At 39.0% G+C, this 12,677-nt stretch overlaps 1 protein-coding gene across 1 annotated transcript in view; it reads right to left on the minus strand.

Annotated features, from left to right (window-relative positions):
- Positions 1–19: 19 nt before the first annotated feature.
- The window catches only part of SLC9A2 (solute carrier family 9 member A2), a 33,050-nt gene continuing 20,392 nt past the window's right edge, over positions 20–12,677 (minus strand). Inside the window, exons 5-12 of the mRNA XM_085320771.1 lie at positions 12,176–12,378; positions 9,307–9,396; positions 7,795–7,865; positions 6,158–6,319; positions 5,483–5,579; positions 4,439–4,570; positions 2,491–2,581; positions 20–460 (exon numbers count right to left, since the gene is read on the minus strand). Of these exons, the coding sequence (XP_085176897.1) occupies positions 90–460; positions 2,491–2,581; positions 4,439–4,570; positions 5,483–5,579; positions 6,158–6,319; positions 7,795–7,865; positions 9,307–9,396; positions 12,176–12,378 (1,217 nt within the window). The 3' untranslated portion in view covers positions 20–89. The remainder of the gene's footprint in view (positions 461–2,490; positions 2,582–4,438; positions 4,571–5,482; positions 5,580–6,157; positions 6,320–7,794; positions 7,866–9,306; positions 9,397–12,175; positions 12,379–12,677) is intronic.

Here is a 12,677-nt window from a genome sequence, read left to right on the forward strand (position 1 = left end):
TTAATAGATCCCAGTGTTTGATGAGATAGTTTAAAATCCTGATTCATTACATCCATGATTTCTTACTGATACCTCTATTTTTGCTATGTTCAATAGGGCTGGTTCTCCGGCTTATTTCTCTGCCTTTCCCCCTGTGACGCCTGCCTAACTAATCGTGGTGGTGGCATAGGTCTTGTTGACCTGTGGTCCGTAGATAAATCTTCCCCAGTCAACGTGCCAAATCTCGGTCTCGTCAGCAGTGGTTGCCTGAACCCAACGGATGGCTGAGGCTGGCCGCTCGGCTCCTGGGGCGCTCCTCCTCCATCCTGTTTCCCGTCGACTTCATTCTTCCACTCCATCGTAAACTCGGGCAGTGGCCTCTGCTGTTTCTGTCTCTGGTCTCTCAAAATTTTCCCTGCTCTGGGCCTTAAATTGAGCACTGTGGTAGAGGCATCCATTTCAGAGTCACTGCTGTCACCCACTGTTAATTTAAAACAAAATTCAAATTTTAGGTGCAGAATATTGCTATTTGTGGAGTATTCAAATAACAGCASCCTGAACAGAAGTAGCCATATGAAAATAAAATGCTTCTCTGTGTTTTCTAGATTCAGTCCTTTCTGATTAGACTCAGTAATAAATACTTAACTCTGCAGGGATAGATGACAGATTTGACTTATCCTTGCACCCCAAATAATGTGTTTTTTAGAAAACCCCCACTCAGCTGTCACTAAGTTACCRAACCACACTCTGTTTTTGCTGACATTTCCCCAAATTCTACAGTTTTGGCTCTGGACATGAAAAATCCTCTGACCCCGTCTGAGCTATTTGGGGTCTAGTCCCTGCTTACATCCAGGCAGGATGCAGAAATGAGATGTTCCATCCCCAAACTCCATAAACGGCCTAATCTGAGAGGGAGTTGCAGAGTGCTGAATGCTACAGGGATCTGCCTATGGGGCAGATCTCACGGGTTGTAAGTGCTGCAGATGCCTTCAACCCTCCACAGCAGGGCAGAATATGCCCAAGGGAAAGATGGCACTACCACTCAGGGAATGAACTCTTAAARGATCACAGTCAGGTAAACCGAGCTAGAAACACTCTGAATGTGTACATGCATAATATATTTTCCCTAGAAGACTTATTTTAAATTGACTAACATATTCACTAAAACTTGCACACTTCAGACATCTGATAATCATTTATGAATGACTCACATTTGTTCTTAAATCTAAGTCAGACACGGTGTTCTAAATGTATCAAAGTAACGAATTGTAGATTGTGCAACTGTCATAAGAACAACTTCCATGAATAACCTACATATTATTTCTTTTAAAAAGATGAGGAAGGGGTCAACAAAATATATCACCATATAATTGTCTGTTCACCCAGATAATTTTATATCAAGAAAGCTCCTCTTCAGACAGTGTTGGCAGGCTTCTCCCCCCCCCATACATCAAATTGGATATTTTTTGACAATTGAATAATCTAGAGGCACATTTCCTTTTTCATGTTTAATTCTAGGTGACAGTAGATGACCTCTGTAGACATAGCTACAAAATAAAAGGCATCTTACACTCAGGAGAGCAAAGATGCAACTATCAACAGACAAGGACACAATCTCTTCTAAATTAATTTGGAAGAGAGGAAAACTAATAGGGGATTAAGGGGAAGCGGGGCAGAAAAAATTTTAGTGATTGTACAGAGATTTAATCTTCCCAGCAGGAGATCTTGACCATAACATGGCATGAAAAGGAGTGATTCTGAGCGTGTATAAGCATGGTCATAKAAATGGTAATAAGGAAAAATAATACATTAGAATGGTCAAAGTTTTCATACTAAATAGTTTTTTTCCTACATAATTGTTTCTGTTACAAAACTCAGGAACTCTAGAATGAAACCTTTGTGAGTTTAGGCAGAAAAAAAATTAAACATTTTGGTTGTAATTCTGAGCATTTCTAAAAGTTCTTCCTGAGATCTGCAGATCAGAGATTACATCCTCATTTGCTTCTCTGGTTTGGTTCTCAGGGCACCACCCTCTACTCTGAACCCAACGAGAAAGGAAACCATAATGAATCATAGAGTCACAAACCAAGAAGGAGATCTRGGCATTACATAAGAAAGAAAAGGAGCATGGGCCATGACAATATTTCTGGTGCAAAAGTGTTTCAGGCCAGTACTTGCTCGCATGAGGGGATATGCTGTGTGGACTACGCCACTGGGGCWTTTGAATTGCAAAAGCTACACAAGACTGTTCCTGCTGGGGCATTTCCCAACATTAAAATAGCTGTTTTAGGCCCAGTCACTTTAACACTCTATAACCCCTGTTAAATATCCAACACCTAGAAATATGCTAAGAATGCATTACTCTAGAATGTGTGCTTGTGCATAAAATGGTTAATATTTATTTGAAAGTTAATATGCTGATTTCTCCATGTCATCTCTGGAAAAGCTCGCCATCTACATAGGCAAGATGAGTAGCAGCCCAGTAAGAGACAGCAGAAAATTTTCCATTACCTCTAGAAGATGTTTTATTTCTTACTCGTAGTTTTTCTGGGAGTTTAGTGTTTTTAGGAAGTGAAAGAAACCTTTTTGTATTTGCAGCAGCCTGTACAAATAAATATAAGAAAAGTTAAGTTACAGCAGACTACAAAAYGAATGTTAAGATGCACCACTGAGGCTTGAAAGGGCTTATGTAGCTAAAGCTAGAGAGTAGGGGGATGAGCTAATGTGGGATCTTTTCTATACATTCAGTGCTTTTTTGCAGGTTGAGATCTATGCTAACTAAGGTAAAGACAAAGAGTAATCTCAGTCAGCTCAGTGAAAGAAAATGATACACCCTCAGAGATCAGAGTTAACAAATGTATGCCCTCTAACCAAAACTTGGCTTGGACAGGTTCTTTGAGGTAGGCAAACACTGCATCTTTTTSTACAACTCCAGTCTGCAGCCTTATTAATCAGCTGCTAAAATCAGGTTGAGACTGAAGCTTGGGCACAAGAACAAATCTATATTCTATCCTGAAAATGCTTTATACATGTAAGTGATAYTATGACAGGTGACGAGCCACACCGAAGTTGCTGGGAAAGTTAAGTACTAGTGTGACTGCAAGTTCAGGGTACGACAGTCTAGTATCCCAAAGACTAAACTCAAAGGGTCCTGGATGCACAACACATCTAACTCTTCCTGGAACGTAAGAGGTACTTTCCTGATAGGATATTTTTTAAAAATTCAGAAATTTCTCAAGGGTAGTCTTTCTTATATTTATTACAAAGATTTTTTCAAAAACCCTTGCAATCTACGTGATCTCCTGTGCTTGTATCATTCACTGTTGCACACTCAAAGGGAAACTGAAAGAGAAATCCATTTTCCAGAAGCTGTTTTCCCTCTTTGGATAAGGTAGTGCTGCTCAGGATCACTAACCTTCCTCATATGATGGATTTACTTAAGGATCATTATTTTTAAAATTACAGTCTTTGCAATCTAAAAATCTGTCAGTCTGTCAGACATCCTGTTTCTGTCCCTGCTCTGAAAATGTCTCAATCTTGCTGAGTCTCTTCGTTACTGCACTTAGTAAATCATTTATTAGTATGACAAAGAAAACATATGTATCTGTGCCTGAGAGGGAAAAAAATCATTCAGGAGCAGAGCTATTGTTGAAGTAAATGCCAGAGTAGCCCAGGTAATGATCACAAACGAGACACGGTGCTTACAGCGGAGATGTCATTCCAACCTCAGCCATCAAAGGACAACTGTGACAGTGAAGGCAGCAGTCATTAAGGAATCTTGCAACATGAAAATACATATTTATAAGATGCTTAATTTCCCTGTGCCCTGAAATGGGAAGATGATTTGGGGGCTCAATGTCCCTGCTGAATTAATCGACATGCTCTTTTTCTTTATGGTCTAAAGTTTACAATGATAGTATAATAGGTTTGCTTCAGACCACCAAATCTCATCATGCCATGAAAGTTCTTGTAAAGAGAGAGGCTTCTCTTAACCTGAAGATCTAGCTACATTTAATGGATACTAAAGAGTCCATGACACTTTTTAAAGAAGTGCTCATCCTATCTTGACCAGAAATACTCCTCTTTCACATATTTTGGAGCATCTTGTTAATCTCAATGTCATTTTCTACCTCAATCATACAGGCCTCAGCAAAATAGCAATACAGAATTCGGAGCAGGTCTTAAAGGTACACTGTGAGTGGAGCTCGTTCAGCTCCTCCGAGCTAAAATCATGGCAGAAAATCCTGCTCCTACATCATGCTCTACAAGACTGGAGCTTTACTGAAGGGGTCAACACAAATTCAGGGGTGGATGAGTGCAACTCAGGATGCAAGTGTGACATGTTTGTGTGGTTGTCTTCCAAACTCAGGATTTATGTTTCTACATTTCAGAAGATCTTTTTGACATAACATGTAKCTACAGAGAACTACTTTGTATAAACAAACTGAAATGCAAGTACCGGTTTTTCTCTTGACAGGCTGTTAGTTTTCCTTAAGCTCTCCCTAAGGCTGTGCCGGCGACGGATCAGAATTTCTTTGGCCTGCTTTTCGTTCGCATCTGCAGCCAGGCTATGTCGGTTATATGACATTGTCTGAAATACAAAGGCTGTGGTTACATTCTGAAAAGCACAATGTCAAATGCATTGAACTATATAAACTGTGCAAAACAGGCTTTTTGCTTTAATGGTTTAATAAGCATCATAAATCCTTGCAAACAAAATCATATTAAAGATGATTACGAACAAGGATACTAATTAAGCCAGCATTTTTTTTAGTCACCTGCTTCACCAGCATGTTTTTTTTTAAACCTGCTGATATTTATAATGGACAAGAAATTGCAAAAGGCTGGCTTGATACGGTGTTTACCCCAGGCTTGTACTAGCTCACTCAATACATGAACAGAGGGTGTACATTTGTAAGCAACAAGATCAGTCACACAGGGGGAAGTCATTTTTACTTCCAGCAAGCTGAAGCAAGCTCCACTTCTGAATGTTTTCCAAAGATGCAGACATTCAAAATATTTAGGCACAGGAGGGTAAATGTGAAATGTCCTTTTGCTTTTATTTCACTGCTTTTCCAGCTCATCACCTCTGTTCTTAAAACAAGCAACTTCACAACTGGGGGCAAATGGGAAATCTAATCCTACATCAAAAACTGACCAAACTGCTGATATAAATGGGACTATGTTGTGGTTGAATTTGCACCTATGATCTGCTTCAGAGTAATGTAAGTACATGGCAGGTAAYATGTACACTTTATAAATATACATATGTATAAAAATACATATTATGCATTATATAATATACATAAAACATTAATCTTTATCGACAGTGTAAGATCAAGTAAACTATTCACGTAATGGAGGGAGAATGGACCCATAGGCAGTTTAAGCAAATAAYACCTTCAATTTTTTGCTATTGTACAGTAGATGCAGAGCTAGTGCAAAGACACATTTTAAAGGTAATCAGTACACATATTTAACTATGTAAAAACGTCATCCTTACTCGATGTCGTATTTGGTAGAGATTCTTTGTTAATATTTCCCGCATGTTTTCCATTTCAGTGGGAGAAAGTGGCTTTATTTTTCCTTCATGATATTCACTGTGGCAGAAGAAAAAAGGAAAATACAGAAAAGAGAGAGACAGGAAACATGTTTTTATCATTGGGCATTACATCAGGGCTACTTCCTTTGTTAGAGCTGGAAACGACATTTTTAAAYCAACCAAGGAAGACAATCCTTTAATGCATAGAAATGAAACTGTGACCTCATTTCAGTCACTGGTAAGCATCAAAACTTCCCACAAGTTCTCAAGACTCTCCAAAATTTTGTATAGAGTATATTAAGTAAGTTGTGAATTCCACAGTAGCTTTCCATGTAGCTACTGTAGCAGATGTGCAGGCAATGGCTCAAACCTAGCTCAGCCCTACACAGCAAATCAAAGCTCCCCGGAGGCCATGCACAGCTGACCTTGTAAGCCTAGACTCTCCGGAAGAGTGAAGTTCACCGAGTGCTTCGTACGTGCACTGCAAGTGAAACGCTCTTGTTTCCTATCAGCTTACTGTTCATGTGACATTAGCACATAGGCCTTCTCAAAGTGATTATCCTGTGCACAGCCTGCGCTGGGAAATACATACTAAGCCAGCCGTGACGCTCAGCCACGCTGGCCTCGCTGGCTTACCTGAGAGACACTGAGGATGGGACCTTGCTTATCATTCCACTCTCTGCCATCTCAATGGCATGTTTTATTTCCAGCTTCTTGTACAAAGAAACAATGCTCGATTTGGGCTGGTTCTCCCGGATTAGGAGTCTTCGCAGGTATTTATTGTCAAACTTTTTAAACCTGTGTTTGAGGCAAACCAACCCAGCCAGTTAATTTTTATTATCCATAGTTAAGGAAAGCCAATATACTGTCTTGAAAGCAGTTGTGACAGACCTTATTCTCTGGGAACATTTTTGCTCAAATTAATAACTTACTTGTGAATAACCTAATAAACGGTCAAGTTCATCTTTGCTTCAAATGGTCTTGATCTATGTTTTGGTTAATGTGATAATGGTCAGTCTCTCTAGAAGGAACTTTTAACTTTTAGGTTACTAGCCAAAATTATTTTTAAATCTCCATTTTCACCAAGACAGGGAGAACATTAAATATTTACTGTAAAAACAAACAAAATGTCTAAGTTTACACCCCCTGCTTTTTCTTTGAAATTTTAGCCTGTTCTTGCAAAATCTTGGAAGTTCTCCCTTCCTCCAAAGCAACTGCAACCCTTTTGGATGCTTAGTGAAATAATATTGATCAGAGCTGTGGTGATTTTGTTTGTCAGAAAATATCTTGCCCTAAAGTCATCCTGAAATTATTCTTGAATTTGGGTCAAAAATGTTTCTGAAGGTCATGTGGAGGTGGATCTTTCTTTCTCTTTGTAATCTGTTAATTAAAGATCTCATACACATGGGAAAAGAACTAGCCTGAATAAAGCAGAGTTGTACCCATATTACGCATCTGTCAGGTAAGTGTCCTCACTGTCATGCCCTCAGGCCAATAGGTGAGAGCTCTTAGATCCTCCTGCTGATGCCGGTCCACTTGTATGAAACACTTACACGCTTGTTGAAGCAGTGACTAGAAGGTGCGTCAGTAATGGCTGTGTTCTGGGTCTAAAGGATTATTTTTTTTGGGGGGGGGGGGAAGAATGTGCCTCTGAGAAAAGTAAGAAAGATCTAAAGCAGTGATGATGATAATTCAGTAGCTAAATTGAACATATGTATTATTCATGCATTGCTAGTGATAATCTTCTTAACTCAAACTAAGTCTTAAATAATACCATCAAGAATAGTGGAGCTGCCTGCCATTAAGATCTCTCATACACCTCATGTCATCTAATGCCTTGATCTGCCTATAGAAAGCCCCAAAGCTTTTTGTGTGCTTCTCATCAAATAACTTCTCACCGAACACCAGAGAGATATACAACTTGCAGCAGGAAAACAGCCTGTGGATGAAAGGCTCAGTAGATACACAGGAAATGCTCTGAAACAGTCAGAAAGAGGGAGATTACATAGATCTCAGTCAGTAAAACTCTTTACCCTGGGATCAGAGGGCTGTGTTTTTTCCCAGCTGGAGTTTTTGTTCTACTTGCTTGTGGTTTAGTACAAAGATTCTGTTTTCCTGTTTTCTCTTTGTAACCCACACGTTCTAAAAACAACCATCTGCTTTCAGGAATAAAATGCTGAAAATGAAATGTGATGCCCAACAGCCTTCATTTGTTGTGGCTGAGCCAGTTTAGTCTTCCCTGGGTAACAAAGAGTTTGAAATGCCATTCTTACTTATCTCTCCAAAAGTTGTGACCCCAGTGTCCACACACATCTTCAATTCCCGTCTTCACATGATCGAAGAACTAAAGCGGAAATATTGGTTCATTACATAATCTTAGAGACATCATTTGATTTGCACTTAGATATTACTATTTTTTTAATACCAGCTTACTTCAAACAGAAAAGTCTAGTCAAAATTCACAATGATGCTTCAGGTTAACTAAATACAGTCAAAGGAACCTACTGCACACTTGGCTTATAATTATTAAAATGACTCAGTCTTAAACTGGCGTCAGTTCAAACACTTGGGGAGGGTAGCATGCGTTCAGTCGTTAGCCTGACTCAGAGAGCCAGATTCTGCTCTGTTTCGCCCTGCAGCTCCCTCAGGCCAAATCCCCAAAAGGACAGTCAGTTGTCTGTCTCCAGAACGGTCCTGCTCAGCTCCTAGCTAAGGCAACGTGTTCTCCCCATATTTTCACTTTTGGAAGTTCCCTAGCTGTTTAGGGCTATGCCTGGGACTTCCCCAGGGTCTTCCCCAGGCCTGGCAGTGAACCAGGTATGACTTTGCAGAGGAGAGAGCCCGAGAGGGCAGCAGCTCCCCATCGTCAGCACTCTGTGTGCCGGGGACATGGCTGAGATTCCCAGCAGAAGGTCCCAAACTCCTATTTCAGGGGGCTGCGGTCCAGCCTGACGTCAGAGCRTTCAGAGCACCTAATATTAGCAACACACTCTTCCGGAGTCTGTTACCAGTGATGCAAAGGTGAATCAGCCCAGCTAAGACCTCACCTGATCCCCAGAAGGATTTCTCTCTCCCTCTAAAACATTTCCTAGAGCAACTGTGTTCTTAATTCAAGTGCCTCAGCAGGGGTCTCTAAAATTCAGGGCAAATCCTAGTAGCTATGTCCAAAGGATAAGCTCTGTATGTGACAGTCTTTTAGATACTCAAGTTCACTTCTGTTTTTTGAATCTCGCCGTTATTATTCCTCATTTGGGGAACTTAAAACCACCTGTCACAAGTGTGCTGCAAGGAGAAATACACAGAAGAATGTGCATGGCTAGTGAACTGCAATCCTGGGAGATGTACAAGTACCAAAGACAAATCTATAGAGAGGCTGACGATGTGAGAGTTAAGTAAGATTAAGTGTGTCTTTAGGAGGAGTTTGCATTTGTTTAATTAGACAAGCTGGAACGCAATGTAACGTAATTATATTGCCATAGGTTTCCTAACGTAATTAAGCTCTAAAACAGTATTTCCTATGCGGAACAAACAACAAGAGGAAAATTTATCTCAGCAGGTGAACAGCTTATAAAGTRAAAATTCTAAAATAATGATAAATAATAATAATAATTTTGATAATGATCAAAAGTTAAATATAAGTTTATAGTTATTGTCTTTATAGCAGTTATAGAAAAGAAATTTAAAAGAGTACATTTCCCTCTGTATGTCTCCCTTGTCTTACTGAAAGCCTCTGGGAGTTTTGCCTCTATCAGGGTTTCATCTATGACACTGAAGCTCCAACATACCCTGTTATAAATTTCTTCACTGACAGCAGGCTGCTTTTTATTTGACCTTTTGACATCAAGAAACTCCACCAGTGGGCGAATTGTTATTCCCTGTGAATAAAACAGCAAATATTTCTGTCTTTACCCAATGAATAGAAAAGAAGAAGAAAATCTTTTAGTCTTTTCTGTCTCTGTCAGGGCAGTCAAAATGGCACTCAACAAGCAAGCCTGAAACTATATTTACAATAGTGAATTCACTTTTGTGATTAGCAGGTGTTGCACTTAGATATGAACTCCTTGTTGGCCCACAGATTCTGCTAACATAACAGAAGAAATGAAAGGAACCTCTAGAGRTAAGAGGTCCCTGTCCCCCAAAAAGCACAACATGACAAATCCAACCAGGAATATGTCACTTACCATATCCCTGAGATTTTGAAATAATTTTTCTGATCCTATTATGTATTAAAAAACTCTCATTTGTTTTATGAATCAATAAACAAATCWTCTCTCATTCAAAGTAAATGTTTGGAACCCTCTTTTCTAGTGATTGCTTTCAACACAGGTACATAAAGATGTCTCAAAAATAGCACTAAAATTACTGTTCGGTACCTGTAACAATAAGATGGTTGGTAAATATGTGAAAGAACAAAAAGTTTTGTTCTGGGATGTACTGGGATGGCCAAAAAAACAAATTCCACAATTACTTGTGGAAGAACTGACATAATTTTTTATTTGTACAGGCATGCTGAGACAGAGGAAGGGAATGAATCTTGCATGGTGTTGAGATCAGTCCTAACTATCCCAGACAACCGTGCCATGCATTTCTTTTCATAAATGAATCAAGCTTTATCGTAAAAGTAGTTAGGTTTTTTTGCCCCATTGCTCTTACTGGAACATTCATCCTAAACCTTATTGTTYTGATAATTAGAAATCTTCTTAATTGCATCATGGTCACTTTGCACCACTTTGTTCTTGTGCCAACATTGTCTTTTTAACTTAAACAGTTCTCCTCCTTCTCTGGTGTTTAGTCCTTGATATAAACAGTAATTATATTCCCTTTTCTCCTTCTTTCTGCTAAGGCCAAGACATTCTAGTCTCCTTTTACACAACAGGCTTACCAGTCCCCTGATCACTCTAGAACATGGCAAWATTCTCTGCTTGAAATACTCCCTCATTTTGTCTTAAAATCACATTTGCCTTTTTTTTCTGTCCTCATTGCATTGGTRGTTTAAATAGCACACGGTTTTTAGCTATTACACCTGTGTCTTTCTCTGTTCTATTTTTTTCCCAATGCCTCCATTTCATAGGAGAAATTCCTGGTAACTAATAAAGTCCTAGCAACAACTTGCACCTATTACTGTTATATTTCATTTTATTTCTACCATACTGTTCCTCAGTCATTCTCTTTTTCCTATACAATACTCCATACCACTGTCACCCTGAGAAAGCTGTCCAAGGTCTGTCATCAAGAAACCTCAGCATCAAAAGATCCCCTATTTTTGTGCCATGGCATATAATGGGAATATTAAACAAAACCATCCCCATGAACCATCCCTGAGGAATTCCCTTAATGACATCTCTTCAGAATATTTTCTACTGGTGGTTGCACACTGGAGCAGGTGACCAGAAAGGCTGAGTAATCTTCATCTGTGCAGATATTCAGAATTCACTTGGACATAGCACTGGGCAACCTGATCTAACTTTGAAGTTGTCCTTGCCTTGGGCAAGGGACTGGACTAGAGACCTCCAAAAGTCCTTTCCAACCCAAATTTAAATTTCCCTCTATCAGAGAAATTACCAACCCCTTCTTCATCCACTTTACAATCATTCTATAGTCAATCTAAACCTCAGTTTAACTAACAGTTAAACTAACAATTTTCTGTGCAGCCTTACCACAAAGGTTTCACAATGGTCCATTTAGATGAGGTTACTAGTGWTGCTTTGGTCTAGAAAACAAATTATCTTATAAAAGAATGATATCAGGTTTCCCTATGGTAACACATGTTGCATTTCATAACACATTCCATTTACCTCCACATTTTTAATTATTCTATCTTTCAAAATCAATTTTCACAGCCTACATGTTAAGAAAGTCAACTAACTGGCCTGTAGTTGCGCAAACCTCCATTTTCCCTTTCTTAAGCATGAGCTTGGATACTTTCAACTTTCCATGACACCTTCCTTCATGCAAAGGTCATGTTAAAAAAAATAAAAAAGTCCACAGATTTGAAATTCTATGTACCAGTCTCAGAGATTTCTCCCGATTCTGGTAATGACTAGCCCCACATTTTGACTTGAGTGGCTTAATCTCCTCTGATATTGCTGCTTATGGTCACTTCCTTCTTCTTATTCTTCTTAGTCATTTTGACTAGGGCCCCATGGTCAATATGCAGCCAGAGACAAGTTCTGCACGTTCTTCTCCATACCTGGTGCTTTTGGATGGGTATCCAGCTGATTTTCAACATTTTTGCCTAACACTTAGATTCAAACATTCTAATTMATCTCTCAGTGTCTTAAGGATCCTCCCACTCCCCTGCTCACAGTATACCATATTCACCACTGAACTGTCAAGTAAATACATAATTTTAAATACTCCTACAACAACTTAGTGCTGACGCTGTATCCAGATTAGCTTTTATCTCTACCCCAACTTCACTGGTTCTTAAAAGCTTAATACTACTTACATGCTAGCATAAGTATTTAATATCTGGCATACCTTTACCACCTTTCTACTTCTGCATAGTTTTTTTTAAAGTATGACCATGCAGCAGTGCAGAAGAGTACCTTCAGGTATGTTCCTGCAAGTAAGTGGAAATGTCTATTTTTCTACCCACTGCTTATTTAGAACCCAGCTGATAAAAATAAACGTCCAGAAGAGAAAAGGCATTACCTGAATGAAAACAGTAAAGAATATCACCACAATAACAGCAGTGATGAACAATTTCTTCCTGGGGAACACAGCAGGAGGAAGCAGAAATACAAGTGAAAAACAAATAGCTCCTCGGAGACCTCCGTAGGCGATAATAAATTGGTCCTTAAAAGTGAGAGGAATTGTTCGGAACACATTAATGATCTGAGTCAGAACAAAAACACCTGAGAGAAAGAATGGAAATCCAAGGAAGAGAAAAAAAAACAATTAAAATTACATGAAAATTCTCTACAATGCTGATATTCTAAAATAGTTTATTTTAAAAACTTTTTGTTTCCTATTTATATATTTTTGAATAAATTAAATGTAACCTARCACCTTCTAAACACTACATAAGAAAAATTTAAAATGCCCAAAGAATAAAAATATTTACTTAGCTAACACCCTGTGCTCAGGGTGGATTTAGGACACCCTGGATTTAGGATACAAAGCAGCTAAGCGATCTCCATTGAACAGCTATCTA

This window comes from Rhea americana, unplaced genomic scaffold (genome assembly GCF_003343005.1).
Source record: "Rhea americana isolate MKP2758 unplaced genomic scaffold, rheAme1 scaffold_66, whole genome shotgun sequence".
NCBI lineage: Eukaryota > Metazoa > Chordata > Aves > Rheiformes > Rheidae > Rhea > Rhea americana.